Source organism: Miniopterus schreibersii (genome assembly GCF_964146895.1).
Source record: "Miniopterus schreibersii genome assembly, chromosome: X".
NCBI classification, from domain to species: Eukaryota; Metazoa; Chordata; class Mammalia; order Chiroptera; family Miniopteridae; genus Miniopterus; species Miniopterus schreibersii.
The window spans coordinates 71,813,977-71,832,815 of NC_138104.1; the positions used below are offsets into that span (position 1 = coordinate 71,813,977).

Here is an 18,839-nt window from a genome sequence, read left to right on the forward strand (position 1 = left end):
TTCCATAGCATTCTCCCATGGTACTTATAATTTTCTATGGCCCTTATTAAACTGTAAGTGCCTCAAGGATGGGGATATATCTAATTTAAATTGGTATCCCCACTATGTTAAACATGTGTTTAGTCAGTGTTGAGTGAGTGAATGAATGAGCAGATCTTTCTGGATTGGAGGACTCATGTTGAGGAATGGGGTAAGACAAAGGGAAGTTAAAAAATGGATTCTGGAGCCAGTCTGCCTAAGTTTGAATCCTAGCTCTTCCACTGAGCAGATTACTTAATTTCTCTGTGCATCAACTTCCTCGTAGACTTTGAGGATTAGCTGAGGTAATATATGTAAACGCTCTGAGAATGGCACTTGCCACAGAGTATATTTACTGTAGACATGTAAACTTTTCATTGTTATCATTATGGGTTGGGTAAGTATAAGTGGTCAGACTGTGGAAGGCCATGAATTTCGGGCCAGGGAGTTTGAACTTGGATGCAGACCTGCTAGGCTTTTTGAACAATGGAATTGTCAGAGTGAAAGTGGCCTTGTAATAAGAGAGTCTAGTCTTCTTTGGGGGGATCTAGGTTAATTATATGACAAGTAAATAGACAATAAAGATAGAAAAATTAGGCTACATGATTGAGGTGTGAACAGATAATTTCTGATTCAGTTGAGAGAAATGAGGGCAGAAATACAGTTCCTGGTATGGGTGGAAAAGCAGTGTGGCTGAGAAGAGAGATTCTGAAGCCAGATGGGATGGGTCTCAATCCCAGGTTTGCCACTTACTTATTGGCCCTGTAACCTTGAGAAAATGACTTAACCTCTCGGTGCTATGGTTTCTTCTCCTAAAAATGGGGTTACATTTCTTCTGATACTTTTTATGAGTATTAAATGAGTTAAATTAGAGAACAGTGCCTGGCATGTATTACTAATATTATTATTCTTATCCCTCAGAAATTCCTATGGTAGCCACAGCCTGTCAGATCTTCCAAAGGCAGGAGTAGGCCTGTGTTGCCTGGAGAAGGCAAAGAAATGTAATCACTGAGTTGTTCTCTGTGGCTGTGTAGCATTTCAGAAGGTGAAGTCATTCACATGTTCTCAGCATCACCTTTCCAGGTTCTCAGGGCTCCAGATGCCCACTATACAGGTACCCACTACCCAGTGGATAGTAAATCAATAGAGCAATGGATGGATGAAATCCAAGATACTGGGAGGAGTGACACAACTCCTTATTCAGCCCACCATCCCAGATCGAGGTTTTAAGACCGGTGAACTAGAGGACTGTCAAGTCCTCTATTAAAAGAAAAAGACCAGCCCGACCGGGCGTGGCTCAGCGGTTGAGCGTCGACCTGGGATCCAGGCGATCGGGGTTCGATTCCCGGTCTGGGCACATGCCCGGGTTGTGGGCTCGATCAATGACTCTCTCATCATTGATGTTTCTACCTCTCTCTCCCCTCTCCTTTCCTCTGTCTGAAGTCAATAAAGATATATTTAAAAAAAGAAAAAGAAAAAGACCAGCAAGAGGAAGAGAGACACCATTTTAAAAGATGAAGATAGAATACTAGTTCACCACTTGTTGAGTACCTGTTATGCGCTATGTGTTTTTATGTCATTTTTATTTAATCTTTCCAACAACCCTTGAAAACATATTATTTTGCCCATTTTACAGATAAGTCAGTTGAGATTCAGAAAGGTTAGTAACTTGAACAATATCATCCAACTTAGGAAGCGTAAGTCTAGATTTGAACTCAAGTTTATCTCATTTCAAACCTACCACTACTCTTACTTTCAGGTGTCCCATTTTGAGAATTGTGCTGGGTGGGTGTTCAAATAAGCCTGGTTGAATCCTAGACACAACTCTTCAGCTATAAGGCTATTTACTCCCTGCACCTCAGTTTTCTCATCTGTAAACGGGGGTTTTCTTTCTCAGGGATGCTCTGTGGAGTAAATAGGATAAAGTGCCTCAGCTGCTGGCATGGATTAGCTATTGAGTTTCCGTGATCCACCTCATAATTGGCAATGTTAGTACCAAAAACCCAAGTCTCTGAACTCATTTACCTTTCTGTTGCCACTGTACTGATTAGTGACAGTGATGACTTAAGGATAGATGGTGCCAGAGAGATCACCTCAGATATTGGAAGCCTTTTGTATTTGTGTATACATATGTCCAGGCTAGACTTGGGCTGGGGACAGGTTGCAGAACCACCATTGTCTAGTTTTCTTTCTGGGAAATTCTCTTCTTTTTTCTCCATTCCTGAATTCTCCCCTCCCACTTGGCTTGTGTTTCAGGAGCTGCAGAAGGCTCAAAAGAAGAAATATATCAAGAAGAAGCCTTTGTTGAAGGAGGTAGAACAGCCTCGCCCTCAAGAGTCCAATCTCAGCGTGGCAGCACCAGCCCCAACTCTGGCTACCGCACCCCAGCTTCTCACCTCCTCCTCACCCTTACCTCCTCCTGAGCCTAAACAAGAGGCCCTCTCAGGAAGCCTTGCTGACCATGAATATACCGCTCGTCCCAATGCATTTGGCATGGCCCAGGCAAACCGCAGCACCACACCCATGGCCCCTGGTGTCTTCTTGACCCAGCGGCGCCCTTCAGTTGGCTCTCAGAGCAATCAAGCAGGACAAGGTACAACTCCCATATGATTATAGAATTGAGAAGGACTTCAGGGCCACCAGCTCAAAACCCTATGCACTCTGGTAGATGACGGTACAGGGAGGGACACTGGCAGCCAACCTAAGGTGCTTGGACTTGATCTCATAGGCCATGAAGAAACATCGACTGGTGTTAAGCAGAGACCAGCTCAGACGTGGGTTTAGAAAGATGCTTCTGGTGGCCAGAGTGGAGGATGGGCTGAAGGTGGGAAATCTAAGGAGGAGGCACATACACAAGTCTAAGCTGCAGAAAAGAGAGGCTAGGGCTCTGGCAGAGGGAATGGAGATGGTGGGGATAAATTGATTAAATATGGAGGAGGTCATGTGGGACATAGGAGGTGATTTGATGTGGAGAGGGGAGGAGATGAGGGTCAGGGGCTCAAGCCTTCCTTTTCCTCATTTTGGCCTTCAAAGCCCAGTCTCTAGAGTACACAGCTCAAGGGGGTGAGGTTGGTGTGGCACTGGGTGATGAAGGTGGGGGTTTTGAATGAAACAAGGCTCTGGGCATAGCAACTTTAGGGACACTGAACTATAATCACTAACCAGGTACTTGTCTAATACTGGTGGGCAGGATAAGAGGACAGGGAAGCACAATCATCTCCCTGAAGAACATAGGAAGGAAAATGGGACCAAAGAAAGCAGTGGGGAAAAGGAACCAGACAGACTAATCAGGGAGTCCATAGCTGCTGCAGGATGTCATAGGAGGAAAAGAGAAGGCATGTGGTATTGAATTGAAGCAGTTAAGGCATGCTTCTTGCCCAAAATGGACCTTGGGCCAGGTGTAAGGATGGGGAAACTCTGGGCAGAGAAACGGGAGGAGGGTGGCCTGAGGACAGTTTGGTACTGGAGTTGCTACTGGAGCCCTTGCCATAGTGTTTGCTTACCTCTTTGTTGCCCCACAGGAAAGCGTCCCAAAAAGGGCCTGGCCACAGCAAAGCAGAGACTCGGCCGTATTCTGAAAATCCACAGAAATGGCAAACTACTTCTGTGAGCTCCCTTGTATCCTGCCCCTCACTCCTTCACCCCCATTGCCTTCTCCATTGTCAACTCTCGGGGCACTCCTGGGTCCTGTCTGCCCCGGACAAGGTGCTGAGGCACATTGTCCTGCTTTCTTGGAACTGACCAAAGGCAGGGACTCCCCACAGGCCTCTTCACTGACTTCCCCAACTCCCTTCCCCACTTCCACTAGAGCATCCTGCCTTCCTCCTCCATACCTCTGAGTAGCAGGTAAATGGGAGTTTCCAGCTGACTAGAACTCTCTTTTCTACTGCTTCAACCCATTTCCCTTTCACCAGCCTTGTTGACCCTTTACTCTTGTCCCCACCTAGAGCCAGAAGGCAGGATGAGGAGAGGCATGAGGAGAGCCTGGGCCCCTCGGTATTTCCCTGGTCCTGAAGTGGGAGGCCCAGCGCTCAACACTTCCCACAACTCCAGCCCTGTCTCCAGAAGCCTTCCCACCTCCGCCCATCCCCCCCCCAGCCCAGGGGACATTTCCCACTTGAGACTTGTTCATGGGAGAAGGGGCTGGCCTCTGCCCTTTCTTGCCAGATGGTTCATGGAAATAAAGAGGAGGGCCTGGAGTCTCCTTACTGCCCCACCATGGGCCATTTCCAGAGGTAGCCTAGAAAGGTCATGGGCTCACGTCACACGTCCTTGGGAGGAGGAGAGATTCCTGTCACTTCTCAAGGTGGGGAGAGGACCAACGCCCAAGCCTTTGACCATGACTTTGTAGCCCATTGGAGGAAGCTACTTTTGGGTGGCTACAGATGAAGCCACAGTTCCAGGCTGAGCTCCAGGGATTTGCCTGGATTTTGAGGTCCTGCAGAACATTATCCTGTGGCTGAGCCCCTCAGGTGAAAAACCATCTCCTAAGAGCCTGAAAGCACTTGCCACTGAAGCAGATAACCTGGGGCTCTACGGCCTGCTTTCTTCACCTGTACCACAGAGCACAGCGTGGACCTTCCAGGGAGAATGTGGCAGGGCAGCTCAGCCCTGGGTTCTCCATCGGGAGCCTCCCTGCTTCTTTCCCCACCTGACATCTTGATCTGAAAACCACAGAACTCATATCTTCGCTCCTGGGCCTCTGTACTCCCAGATGTCAGGTCCACTCTCAAGGAGAGTTCAGAGGGCCACTCGGAGCCAGAGCCTAGGAAAGGAGCTGATCGTCTGATCCTCCCTTCCCCTCCCCTCTTCCCTTTGTGGATGTCTATTGTCCAGACAGTGCCCACCGGTCTCCCTCCCCTTCCCCCAGTACCCTCCACCTCTACCTGTCCTGCCTTCTTTGGCAACCTGGACTGGATGGAGAATGTCCCCCTCCCTCTATGTTGGCACTGCCCAAGTGGAGTGCATCCTTACCCTCTACGCGAATCCAACCTCACCCCAGTTTGCCCAGTGTTTCTGGGAACTTAACAACTACCGTGCAGCCCACAGGGAATATGTGAGACTTATACCTTGTTGTCTTTGTGTCGCCAGTTCATCTTTTCTCCACAGCCCACATCTACTCTCCTTCCTTGGAATCCGGGGTCCCTTAGCCCCATTTGCTTTTTCTATCTTGGGGACCCCAGGGGCCAAGCAGTCCTCCATCTAGTCACACCAAAGGCAAAAAGCCTGGCTACCTCCCCGCTAGCACGTGAAGTCCCCATTCCCCTCCTCTCTGTTTCTGCCCAGCTTTGCTTTTCTTGGGGATTTCAAGACAGCAGAGGGTAGTGAGGGGAGGAAAGGAGGGCAGCCTGTGTCCCTGTGTAGGCAACTGCCTGACTAGGCCCTGACTGCTATAACCAAGACCAGGACCCCAGCCCTTCTACCCATTAACACCCCCCTTAATCTTTCAAAGGCAGCTAATTGCTAGCAAATCCCCCTAGTTCCAGGCCTCTTTCCCCTCTGTTTCTTTGTTAGAAGTTTCTGTGGAGCTGAAACTCCTTGTGACTGGGTTTCCATTTAGTTTAGTTGGACTCTCAGAGCTTCTTGTTTGTTGTTTTGTGTTTCAAATGAAAAGCAAGTTTACCTTCAGAGTTATGCTTTTCCAAAGAGGCTAGTGTGCTTTTTCTTTAATGTTTCAGGTTCTAAGTGAAGTGAGTTGGGGAGGGGTTAGGAGTGGTAGTAACCAAGGGTTAGAACATGGTGAGAAAGTTACCTCTGGTCTCCTATCCCCAGCTGAGGGATGGATAGGGGGCAGGGAGAGAGGATTTCTATTCACCTTTAATATATTTTTACAAAAAAGCAAACAATTTAAAAACAAGCCCACCGCTTCTGTACATGTTTAAATATATTTTTAGAAGTGGGTAGGATTGTGAATTTCTGATGCAGGGCCTTTTTATAAACAGGTTAGAATAGCATCATACAGACTTCTCTTGTTTTTTTTTCCTCCCCTGTTTTTTTCTTATGTTGTGTTACTAATGTAATTTATATTTTTTTTAGGTCCTCCCTTTCCTATAGAGATAAAAGTGATTTATCTTGGCAATTGATTTGCTTGGCATTCTTTCTTTGGTGGTAGTGGTGGTGGTGGTGGTGGTGGTGGTGGTTCCAGGAATGTCGCATTCTATTTATATTCTCTGTGACTCTTCCTCCCATCAACTCAGCATTTTCCTGGTGCCCAACTATATACCCAAGGTGGGAACAGGACAGGATCCCTGCCCTCAGGAGATAACACTGTTCACACACCAGAAACAGATACTCAGGATAGTGAGCAGAAAAGGGTGCAACAATTCAAAGGGGCCTAACAAGTTTGTTGGGAAGGCTTTCCATTGCTGTGATGAGCTGTTTTTAGTAGTGACACCTGTTAACTTTTTTTTTTCTGCGAATGTAGTTTTGGGTTCTCTCCCTCTCTCTCACTCCTCCAGGCTGAACTTGATCCCAGTGCAAGGGATAGAATATAATTACTGGAGCTAACATATCATCCAGACACACACTGCTCTTAGTGTTCTATGCATATTGATTTATTTCATCCTCGCCAACATGCTCATCCTACTGATGACGAAAGGCAAAATAACTTTCAGTATCATACATCGTCAGTTGTGGGACCAACCTGGTTTCAGAGTGTGTGTTCCTATCACAGTTCTACCACCTCTCACTGATAACCACTACCATTTATTAAGTGCCTTTCTTGCTCTGGGCATTGGGCTAGGGGTTTCACTTGGGCTATCTCATTTAATCCTCACAACTGGGAGATAATTAATGGCCTATTTTACAGTGAAGGAGGCTGAAGCTTGCCAGCGGTCATTCACAACAGGATCTGCCTAACTCCAAAACTCATGTTCTTTCCCCTCACCATGTTAGAAAAATTTTTGTAACTCAATGACCCAACACATGTTTGAGCACCTCTTATGCAAGATGTAGCACTGAGAAGTGTGTCCTGAGGAGAGCTTCCCGAGTGATGTCAGGAGCCTCAGTTCCTGACTCGGGAAGGGCTGCTTACTGTCTGAAGGTCACTGTAAAAGGAGTTTGAACCCAATCAGGATTTCCTCATCCTGGAGATTCTGATTCTGTGGGTCTGGGGGAGGCTGGCTGGGTTTGGCACCTACTAGCTAAATAACTTCCTCCAGCTCTCCCAACCTGAATCTTGGTATTAGGCAGGGTTTGGACACAAAAGGTTCTTGTCTGGGGCATGGGGAACTGTGTCTCCTGGTAGAAAGGCAACAGGAAAGGGCGGGGGGTGGATTTCAGAGCCCTTGCAGGAATGGTGAGCTGGATTCTCTTTGTCACCAACTTTCATCCCAACCCTTCCCAGTGAGGGGCCAAAACACCAAACACTGTCACCAGCCCCAGTTTAGAGGATAAGCTGGAGTCTTGGTGACCTTACTCCTCATCCAGGCAGGAGGTGCCAGCAGATCAGAGGCTCCTGTCTAAAAATGGAAGGAGGACAAGGGCTCCCAATTTCAGTCTTCCCTCTTTCCAGTATGGAGTAGGAAAGTACACAGGGCTTGGCACTAAGAGCTCACCTTCTCAGTAACCAAGTAATTTGGGGAGACTACTTGTCTAGGTCTCAGTTTCTACATTTGCCAGATGGAACGAATTCAACTATGAAGCTCTCTAGAAGATGGCAAGTGATGGCGGATGAATCACCCCTGGAGGCTATTAATTCTCGAACTGAATCCTCTAACCCTGACCTGTCCTGAGTACAGGTCTCACATCTCTGTCTGCTCATGTGGTGTTCCCTGCCTCAAGTACAAAGGCCCCTCCCTTTCTGTCAGGTGCCTGTTCACGCCAAGTTGACCAAAATGGCACTTGCCCTCCAGTAAGTGAAGAGCACCATATGGGACAGTGTGGTGACAGAGATGAGCACAGGATGCTTGTCAGGGAATCTATCCCTGGAATGCAGGGAATTCAGGTAAGGCTTCCTGTCAGAGGTGATGTCTGAGCTGAAGGATGAAAAGTAATTAGAGAATAGTGGGAACAGTATTCCAAGCCAAGGCAGTAGCATGAGTTAAAAAATTTGGGGTGGGGGGAACCCATGTGTGTATAGGACAAGTAATATAGTATAACTGCAGCTGTGACTTTGACTTGAGGGAACATATGCAGAATCTCCAAGAAGGAATGTTTAGTTTGAGTAGGCATATGATAAGTGATTAGTTTTTAGGCGTAATATTTATTTTAAAACTTCAGATAATGGAGGATATGTAATTTTGACATTTGTCAGAAGACATAACTGTAACTCCTGAATGACAGAGAACCATTAAAGGATTTTAAGCAGAAGATGGCATGATCCAACTTGCTTTTTAAAAAGAACCCTTTGCCAGTCGTAGGAATGGATTAGGACAGAGATAGATTGAGCCAGGGAGACGAGTGAGGAAGTTACTGAAAGGGATGGGGAAGGGCACCGTTGCATCTTCTAATACCCCCAATCAATGCCACTTCCCTAAGGAAGCCTTCATCCAACTCTCCAGTCAATTCTGACCTTTTTCTAGACTTCTGCATCTCATAAAAGGCAGAAATCTCAGGCAATTTCCAGGGGGCAGAATCATGGAGTTGGCCACTTATATAACCCAAGAGATAAAAGCTACACTCCTTTATTCCCTTTTCAGGTTTTTAACTCTCAAAATAGCTCACCTTTCTAGGCCCTCAGTTTCCCCATAGGACCACAACATAGTGCCAGCACTCACCAATGAATGTGGGAAGAGAGACCGTGCTCACTTATATTCTCAGGAGTCCACCAGGCCTCTCGCTTTTTACGCCATTCCATTGTATCATACACAGCCTTTCAGGGCTATCTTCCCCAAGTCTTATTTTCATCATTCCCTCCTGCTTGAGAACATCTGTGGCTTCCCACTGCTTTATTATACCTTGTGGCTTTCAAGGCTTTCCAGAACCTGGCCAAACCTAGAGACAATGGGCTGTGGTGGAAAGAAGATGTGTCTGGGAGTTGAGAACACCAATGATTCAAATTCAGCTCTGACACCTATATGATCTTGAGCTGGCTACTTCATATTTTGATTCAAATTTTTTTTAAAAAATATATCTTTATTGATTCCAGAAAGAGGAAGGGAGAGGGAGAGAAAGATAGAAACATCAATGATGAGTCATTGATTGGCTGCCTCCTGCATGCCCCCATCTGGGGATCGAGCCCGCAACTCAGGCATGTGCCCTAACCAGGAATCAAACCATGATCTCCTGGATCCTAGGTTGATGCTCAACCACTGAGCCATGCCGGCCGGGCTTGATTCAGTTTTGTCATCTGTGGAATGAAGATATGATCCCTACCTCACAGCTTTATTGGGAGGATTATAGTAGCTACTGTGTTTAAAGAACTTAATTCAATGTCTAGCACTTAGGTGATCAGTGAATCTATTTTAATTTTTCTCAGTTAATACTTGCCCAACAAGGCCTATAATCTCATTAAGACTACAGAGAAAGTAAGCCTTTAACAGGGGTGAGGAACATCTGGCCCATGGCCGGCAAAATCATTTGGTCTGGCCCTGCCAAGGCAACCACAGGCTGGACTCGAAATTCAATAAATCTAGGAGCTTTTTAATTTTTTAAAAATATTTTTATTGCCTGGCCGGGCATGGCTCAGAAGTTGAGTGTCAGCCTAGGATCCAGGAGATCTTGGATTGATTCCCGGTCAGGGCACATGCCTGGGTTGCCGGTTCGATCCCCAGTTGGGGGTGTGTAGGAGGCAGCCAATCAATGGCTCTCTCTCATCATTGATGTTTCTCTTTCCCTCTCCCTTCCTCTCTCTGAAATCAATAAAGATATTTAAAATATTTTTATTGATTTCAGAGAGAGAGGAAGGGAAACGGAGAGAGAAACATCAATGATAAGAGTCATTGATCAGCTGCCTCCTGCATGCCCCCCGCTGGGATCAAGCCCACAACCGGGGGAAATGCCCTGACCGCGAATCAAACCTCAATCTCCGGCCGAGATCATAGGTTGACGCTCAACTGCTGAGCCATGCTGGCCAGGCGAAGAGCTTTTTTCATAGCTAATTTGTAAGCTGATAATTTTGTATGGCCCGTGAATGATGTTATAAATATCCAAATGGCCCTTGGCCGAAAAAGGTTCCCCGCCCTGCTTTAAAGAGATGGAGGGAATATTTCAAATCAGGGTAGGAAGTAGAGCTGGCTTCATGAGGAAAGTGAAGGACTCAGATGGCTGCATCAATAGGTGTGGTGAGACACTTCTGTAGAGAAGAGATACAACTAAATCTTGACACAGAGTTGCTGGAAGATGCCAGAGTATCATCTGTAGCTGTTCAGTATCATTGGTTCAATTCTACAGTGGTTTATCAAGGCCTCTTTTTGTCAGGCCCTGTGTATGCCATCAGAGGCCTTGATCCTCAAAGAGCATGTAGTCTGGTACACAGACATGGAAACCCAAGTATAGCATGCTGAGATACATACAGTGAGTCCTCACAAAATTGATAGGTTCTGCAACTTTAAGTGAAACAACGTATAAGGAAACCAATTTTACTATAGGCTAATTGATATAAACAAAAGTTAAGTTCCCATAACATCTCATCAACGTTATAACAAAATGACATTGAAAGAAACATTATCTGAGTGTACTACGTTACAAATAAGTATAGGGTGCTGTGAAAGCATGAAGGAAGTGACGGGCCCTAGTCTGAGGAGCAGAAAAGACTTCTGGAAGAAGCAACACCTGAGTTGAATATTAAAGGACAGTCACCAGGGAAGGGAAGGAAGAGGAATAAGGCATTCCAAGCAAAAGGAACAACATAAGCAAAAGTAGAAAGTGGAAGCCCTTGAATTGGACTGGTGTACAGGCTAGAGTAAGATAGCAAGTGTTGGAGGATGAAGCTGTAGAGGTTGGTAGGGACTGGATCGTGGAGGTTTAATTTATGTTTCAGAATGTTTTTTCTGGTGATCCTTAGGGTGAGGAGAGACAGTAGGTTAGTGTGGAGGCCTGTGTGAAGGGGGTTGCAAGATTCCAGTAAGATGCAATGAGGTCTAAACCAGGGCAGTGGCTGTGAAGATACCAGAGGTATTAACCCACCCATCCCCTTTTCCTAACATTTTACTATGGACATTTTCAAACATTCAGAAAGTCAAAGTAATTGTACTGTAAATACTCATATAGCCACCATCTAGATTCTACAATTAGCCTTTTACTGTATTTGCTTTGCCACACATATGTATTCACCCCTCTATCCTTCCATCAACCCATCTTATTTTTATACATTTCAAAATTAAACATCTGTACACATCCTCTTAAACACTTCTGGATGCATGCTATTAACTAGAGTTCAGTATATGCTTTGACTATTTTTAACTATAATATCCATATAGTGAAATGCACATATCTTAAGAGTATAATTTCATGTATATACCCGTGTAACCCATACCTCAATAAAGGATACAGAACATTATCATCAACCCAGAGGGTTCCCATGTGTCCCTTCCCAGTCAATCACAGCCCTTCCCCCTTCCACAGCAGGCCTTGAGTTCAAAAGGGTAGGATTTGGAATGTGTGAAAATAGAAAGATGATCCAGGTAGAGAGAGCCTGGATGGCTCCCTCTCCAGCAAAGTTATGAAGGCAGGTAACTATGGGGGATGCACAAGCATTAGTAAAGGAGCTTGAATGGATGCCTTTCTGTCTCCCTTCTACCCCCCTGCTGAGCCTCATCTTTATGGGTCAAGGTATGAAACTGAAGTAAAAGTCTAGTCAAAGGCCCTCAGGAGCTAAAAATCTTGTGGGGTAAACAGAGTGAAACACTGACAGAATTCAGTGTAACAAATATTGAATGTTGCATTGCACAAGGATCAGTGCTATAACAGGAAATAATGGAAAATGAGACAAAACAACACAAAAGTGTCACAAGGGTGTGTGTGAGAGAGAGACAGAGACAAAGAAATAGAGAGGGGGAGAGGGAGAGAAAGGGAGGGGAGACAGAGGAGAGGGGAGAAGTGATGAGGTGAATGACTTAGACTCTTGGGACTGGAGGAGGTCAAAGGAAAATGGGAGAAAGATCATTAAACAGCCATGAAAAATTTCTTGGAGGTGGGAAGGGTTGTCTTGAAGGATGTCGATTTTGATAAGTGTAGTAGACTTAAAAAATGTTTTAAGTAGCAAATAACAGAAAATGCAAGCCAAGCATGAGACATTGGCTCATGTAGTTGAAAAGTCTAGAAGTCTGTGGATTTTAAGCACAATTTAATCAGAGCTTTGGTTCTGATAATCTCACTTCTGCCCGTGTGTGTGTGTGTGTGTGTGTGTGTGTGTGTGTGTGTGCTTTGTAGTCAGTTTGCTTCTTCATGGTTATAAGATGGCTGCACACAGAACAGTGTTACCACTTGTGCTTATTTGCCATTTGAACATCCTCTTTGGTGAAGTGCCTATTCAAATATTTTGATATTTTTAAGTAGGTTCTTAGTTTTCTTACAATTGAACTTTCAGAGCTTTTTATATATTTAGGAATTCAAATTCTTTGTTGGATATGTGATTTGCAAATATTTTCTCCCAGTCTGTAGCAGTATCTTTCACAGAATAAGTTTTTAATTTTGATAAATTTCAAGTTATCAGTTTTATTTATTTTATTGATTATCATGTTTAAGAATAACTTGACTAACCCTAAGTCGTGAAAATTTTCTCTTCCAAAAGTTTTATAGTTTTGCTTTACATTTATATCTATGATCCATTCTGAGATAATTTTTGTATACTGTAAGAGGTTTAGGTCAAGGCTTTTTTTTGCCTGTGAAATTTCCAATTGTACAAACATTACTTGGAGAGAAAAACCTGTATTTTTTCTATTGAATTGCCTTTGACCCTTTGTCAAAAATCAGGTAGCTGTACTAATATGGGTCTAATTCTGAAATCTCTATTCTCTTCCATTGATCTTATGTTTCTATACTTCTACTAATACCACCCCGTTTTGATTACTGTAGCTATATAGTAACCCTTAATGTCAAATAGAGTGATTCCTCCCACTTTATTCTTCTTTTTCAAGATTGTTTAGCTATTTTAGGGCCTGAGGCTTTTCATATAAATTGTAGAATAAGCTTTTCTATGCCTACACATACCCTGCTGATATTTTGAAAGGAATTGCATTAAATCTGTAGATCAATTTGGAGATAATTGACATGTTGAGGGTTTTAAAATATTTTTAGGTTTTATAAAATATTTAATTGAAGTATAATATACATATAGAGAAGGACCCAAACTCTAAATGTACAGATTGAGGAATTGTCACAAAGTAAACACATTCATGTAATCATTACCCGGTTCAATAAATATAATGAGTAGCACCTAGGGGATTGAGTCTTAACACAAAAGATAGGAGATGAATTCATGGGCCCACTTGGGATGAGGAGGCCCCTCAGGGAAAGGAACTAGAAAACAGCCTTCCCACTGGCATAGGGACACAATGAGAAAACTTGTCTACCTTGGCCTGAGCTTTGGATGGGGGACAAAATTCTCCCCTTTACAAATTCATAACCGTGTAACTGAGCTTCACCATGAGTTTGTGGTTCAAACCTGTACTACTTATATGGCCCCAGAACCTACAATTTGTGAAATTAACAGAAAAATTGATCTCTCTGGGACATCTGGCAAAAGCAAATACCAAACCCGTCAGTATTAACATGCCTGCAAGACAGGATGAACAGAATTTTCATAGATAAAACCCACTTGAACATGAACAAAATAATTCACAATAAATAAGAGTCAGCAAGTACAACAAACAGTAGGATTAAGCCTTCATGAACAGATAATAGAAAAATCTAATAGAGTTAATAAAAATAAGTATGTTAAAATTAAGGACATAAGAAAGAAATAAAAAACATAGAATAAAATATATTGAAAAAAAGAATAAGCAGATTTGAGAAAAGAACCAAAGTAGACTTCTAGAAATAAAAAATGCAGTAATTGAAATTAAAAACTCAATAATTGAGTTAAACAGAAATTAGACACTGTTGAAGAGAAAATTTAACTGGAGATAGATCTTAGGAAATTACTCAGCAAATAGCACATAGAGTTAAAGAGAGGAAAAAGAGGCTAGGATATGTGAAGGACAGAAGGAGATCTCACAAATGAGTAATTGGAGTTGCAGAAGTTCTTTCATTGCTTCCCTATAGTCTAATCTCAACATGACACCAAGAGAGATCTTTTAAAAAATATGTCAGCGACTTCCACTTCAGAGAAGATGGAGAAGACAGAATTTCTCTTATTCTGTCCACTAAGTACAACTATAAACCCTGGTTATTATATATAAAACAAATATAAGACTTTGAAATGTAGAGAGAAGGCAAATAAGCATTGAGACCTGAGAAACAGCACAGTGGTAAGTTCCTTAGTTTCCTTTTTGCCTCATACATCCTAAACTAGATACTGGAGAAGCTGGAAACCCAGAAACATCAACAGATGCATACAAAAAGCCCCAAGAAAAACCTGTTTGCTTTATCCAAAGGACCAATAAAGGGGTAACCTAGCAACACAGAAAACTTTTAGACAATAACCGTTCTACTCCAGCCAACCACAGAAAAACTATCACTCTAACAATAAAGACTAAGTAAAGAGCCTATACTCTTTCTGGGCTGTGATGAGAGGCTCCAACCACCCTCTGCCCACCACAAAGGTGGTGTCAGAGTAAGCCAAGTAGAGAACCTGGACTTCCACTCCAAACTGGCAGTAATGATGTGGCACCATGTCTTTCCCTGACAGAAACTTCTCAGAAGATGCCAGCTCAAATATAGGTTGTCCCAAAAAATGTATACACACACTCTGAATAATTATAAAGGCAGTGTTTATTAAAATACATTTTATTTTTCAAAACTGAGCTATCAGCTGTTAAAGTGTGTATACATTTTGGGGGGACCCTGTAGATTTAATTACGGTCCAAAGTCTCATAATATCCAAAATGTCCAGGTTTCAATGAGAAAAATCACTGATTGTATTAAGAACCAGGAAAATCTCAGATTGAATGAGTAAAGATTACAGACGCTAATACCAAGATGACACAGACGATAGAATCATCTGACAAGTGTTATAAAGGAGCCATCATCAGAATGCTTCAACAAGCAATTACAAACTCATTTGAAACAAATGAAAAAAATACAATGTCTCAGCAAAGCAATAGAAGATATGAAGAATTAAATGGAAATTTAGAACTAAAATATAAAATAATTTAAAAACTCAGTAAATGTGTTCAACAGCACAATGAAGACAAATGAAAAATAATTTTTAAAACTTGAAGACTGAATAATAGAAATGACCTAGTCTTAACACAGTTCCTAGAACTGATAAGTGACTTCAGCAAGGCTACAAGATACAAGGTCAATATACAAAAAAAATCTATTGTATTTCACTACACTAGCAATCAACACCTGGAAGCTGAAATTAAGATGATGTATATTAAAATATGTAAATTTAAAATGTACGATCACTAAAAGCAATGCTTATATGTAAATCTAACAAAACATATAGGACTTGTATATTGAAAACTATAAAATGCTGATGAGAGAAATCAAACGATCTAAATAAACAGATGTTCTGTGCTCATTGATTAGACACAACCTAGTAAGGGTATCAGTTCTTCCAAATTGATATGTTTAATGCAATTCTTATCAAAGCTCCCAGCAAGATGTTTTTGTAGCCTGGCCGGGCGTGGCTCAGTGGTTGAGCATCGACCTAGGATCCAGGCGATTGGGGTTCAATTCCCGGTCAGGGCACATGCCCGGGTTGCGGGCTCAACCAATGACTCTCTCATCATTGATGTTTCTATCTCTCTCTCCCTCTCCCTTCCTCTCTCTGAAATCAATAAAGATATATTTAAAAAAAAAAAAAGATGTTTTTGCAGATAGACAAGATTATTTTAATATTTGTATGAAAAGGCAAAGGGTCTAGAATAACTTTAGTGGGTTGAATGTTGGTTCCTCAAAAGATATGTCCACTTCCTAACCCCAAAAACCTGTGACTGACTTTATTCAGTAAAAGGATCTTTGCAAATGTGATTAAGTCAAGGATGTTGAGATGAGATTATTCTGGATTATGTCAGTGAACTCCAAATGCAATGACAACTGTCTTTATAAGAGACAAAAGAGAAGGTAGACAAAGGATATGTCATGTGAAGATGGAAGCAGAGATTGGAGTTATACAGCCACAAGCCAAAGAACACCTGGAGCAACCAGAAGCTGGAGGAGGAAAGAAAGGATTTTCCCTAGAGCTTTGGGAGGGAGGACGACCCTACTATCACTTTGATTTCAGACTTCTGGCCTCCAGAACTGTAAGAGAATACATTTCTGTTGTTTTAAGCTACCAAGTTTTTGAAAATTTGTTGTGGCAATTCTAGGAAACTAATACAATAGCGAAAACAATTTTGGAAAAGAAAAAAAAAAAATGGGAAGAATCACTCGACTTCAACACACTGTATAGCCACAGAGATCAAGATTGTGGTTTTCTCAGCTCTGGAGTTCCCTCCTGAGGAGCGAGCAGTCCAAGCCCCACACCAGACTCCCCAGCCCAGGGTTCCAGTGCCAGGAAGAGGAGTCCCCATAACTTCTGGCTGTGAAAACCAGAAGAGACTGCATGAGTGAGACAAGGGGCTTCTGGAGTCCCAGGCATTCCTCTAAACAGGCCTGAGCACTGACTCACTTGGACTCACTTGCTCTGAGCTCCTGGGGCTGGGGCAGCAGCTTGAAAGGCACCAGGGACATACAGGAGGAACAGAGTTGTCTGGCTTCAGGGCAATGGCTGGAGAAGCAGCTTTCTCCCAGACAAAAGTGCTGGCAGAAGCCATTGTTCCTTTGCTGAGTCCTCCCCTGCAGGCACAGTCAGGGCCATATGTGAGTCTCCATTAACTTGGCTAATGCCGATTGCTCCGCCTTGGTGATTCCCTGTGATATCACCCCACCCAACCTGTGGGCCCACCCAAGCCCCTTCCAGTGGCCTGTCTTGGCTCATGTAATGAACTTTCCTAAAATCTCTCAAAGGTCCCAAAACTGCTAACAAGCAGCATCTGGTCTCAGTTTGCTGTTTGTCTCTCCCAGGCAACTTCAAGTACAGCACCGGTGGCAACCATTTGCAGATCACTTTGTAGCTTATGCTGGGTGGCCCTGGGCAGGGCACAGACAGTGGCTGACCTTGGCATGCACCTTCCAGTAGGCCCTGGAGCCAGCACACCCAGTGGAAAGCTTCAGACCACACCAGACTACCACCCAACCACCTCTACAAGGTACACACTCAAGCAGTGAATTCGGCGGGCACTAGATTCCCACCAAAGCTAGTCCTACTCCATGGGGTAGGCCCCTGCACATTTCCTCTGCTGTATTTGTGGCCCATCCTCCCAGTCGATTGGCCTGGGAGTCAATCCCTCCTCCTACTGACTTACCAACTGCAATCAGGGTTCTACTACAACAGCAGGGTGCATACAGTCTACACAGGAGGCACACCTGTATTGCCCCCTCAGGTGACAAGGAGGCTGCACCACTGAACTCCACAGGACAGCTACTACTTAAGGCCACTCTACCAAGACTGGGAGATGTAGCAGCTCTACCTAATATATAGAACTGAAGATAGGAACACAGCCATAATAAAGAGACAAGCATGTTCTAAATGAAAGAACAGGACAAAACTCCAGAAAAAGAACTAAACAAAATGGAGACAAGCAATCTACCAGGTGCAGAGTTCAAAACACTGATTTATAGAATGTTTAATGAACTTAGGGGGGGGAAAGATCAACTCAGTGAGAACATCAACAAAGAGATAGGAAACATAAAAATGGAAAACATAAAAAAAGAACCAGTCAGAAATAAAGAATACAAGAACTGAAATGAAGAATACACTAGAAGATATTAACAGTAGATTAGATGAAGCAGAGCATCAAATCAGTGATTTGGAAAATAAGTAGCAGAAAACACCCAATTGGAACAGCAAAAAAGAATAAAGAACCCAAAAAAATGAGGATAGTCTAAGGGGGCTCTGGGATGACAAGTGTACCAACATTTGCATCATGGTGGTGCCAGAATGAGAAGAGAGAGAGCAAGAGCACGGCATTGAAAACCTATTTGAAAAAATAATGATGAAAAACTTCCCTGACTTAGAGAAGGAAAAAGACACACAAGTCCAGGAAATGCAGTCCCAAACAAGGTGAACCCAAGGAAGCCCACACCAAGACACATCATAATTAAAATGCCAAAGGTTAAGGACAAAGAGAGAATCTTAAAAGCAGCAAGTGAAAATACAGTAGCCTACAAGGGAGCTCCCATTAGACTGTCAGCTGATTTCTCAACAGAAACATTTCAGACCAGAAGGGATTAGCAAGAAATATTCAAAGTGATGATAATCAAGGACCCACAACCATGATCACTCTACTCAGCAAAGCTATCATTTAGAATTGAAGGACATATAAAGAGCTTCTCAGAGAAGAAAAAGCTAAAGGAGTTCATCACTACCAAACCAGTATTTAAGTGTCCTGCGATAGAGGACTGGATAAAGAAGATGTGGTGCATGTACACAATGGAATACTACTCAGCCATAAGAAAGGAGGAAATACTGCCATTTGCAAAAACATAGATGGACCTTGAGAATATGCTAAGTGAAATAAATCAGTCAGAAAAAGCTAAAAACCATATGATTTCATTCATATGTGGGATATAAAACTGAAACTCGTGGACACAAACAGCAGTGTGGTGGTTGCCAGAGGGAAGGGGGTGGGGGTGAAGGAGGTCTTAGTATATAGCGACAGGAGAAGATATAACTTTGGGTGGTAGGCATACAGAGCAATATAGAGATCTTATAACAGAAACCCAAGCCT

At 43.3% G+C, this 18,839-nt stretch overlaps 1 protein-coding gene across 4 annotated transcripts in view; it reads left to right on the plus strand.

Annotated features, from left to right (window-relative positions):
- The window catches only part of PHF8 (PHD finger protein 8), a 71,037-nt gene extending 64,940 nt beyond the window's left edge, over nucleotides 1-6,097 (plus strand). For 2 of the 4 annotated variants that reach the window (XM_081125688.1, XM_081125689.1), the window contains exons 20-22: nucleotides 2,275-2,611; nucleotides 3,540-3,624; nucleotides 3,966-6,097. In XM_081125688.1, the coding sequence (XP_080981814.1) occupies nucleotides 2,275-2,611; nucleotides 3,540-3,624; nucleotides 3,966-4,032 (489 nt within the window). In that variant the 3' untranslated portion in view covers nucleotides 4,033-6,097. Of the gene's footprint in view, nucleotides 1-2,274; nucleotides 2,612-3,539 lie in introns of all 4 variants that reach the window. The other 2 variants (XM_081125692.1, XM_081125690.1) reach the window with 2 other exon arrangements.
- Nucleotides 6,098-18,839: the final 12,742 nt, after the last annotated feature.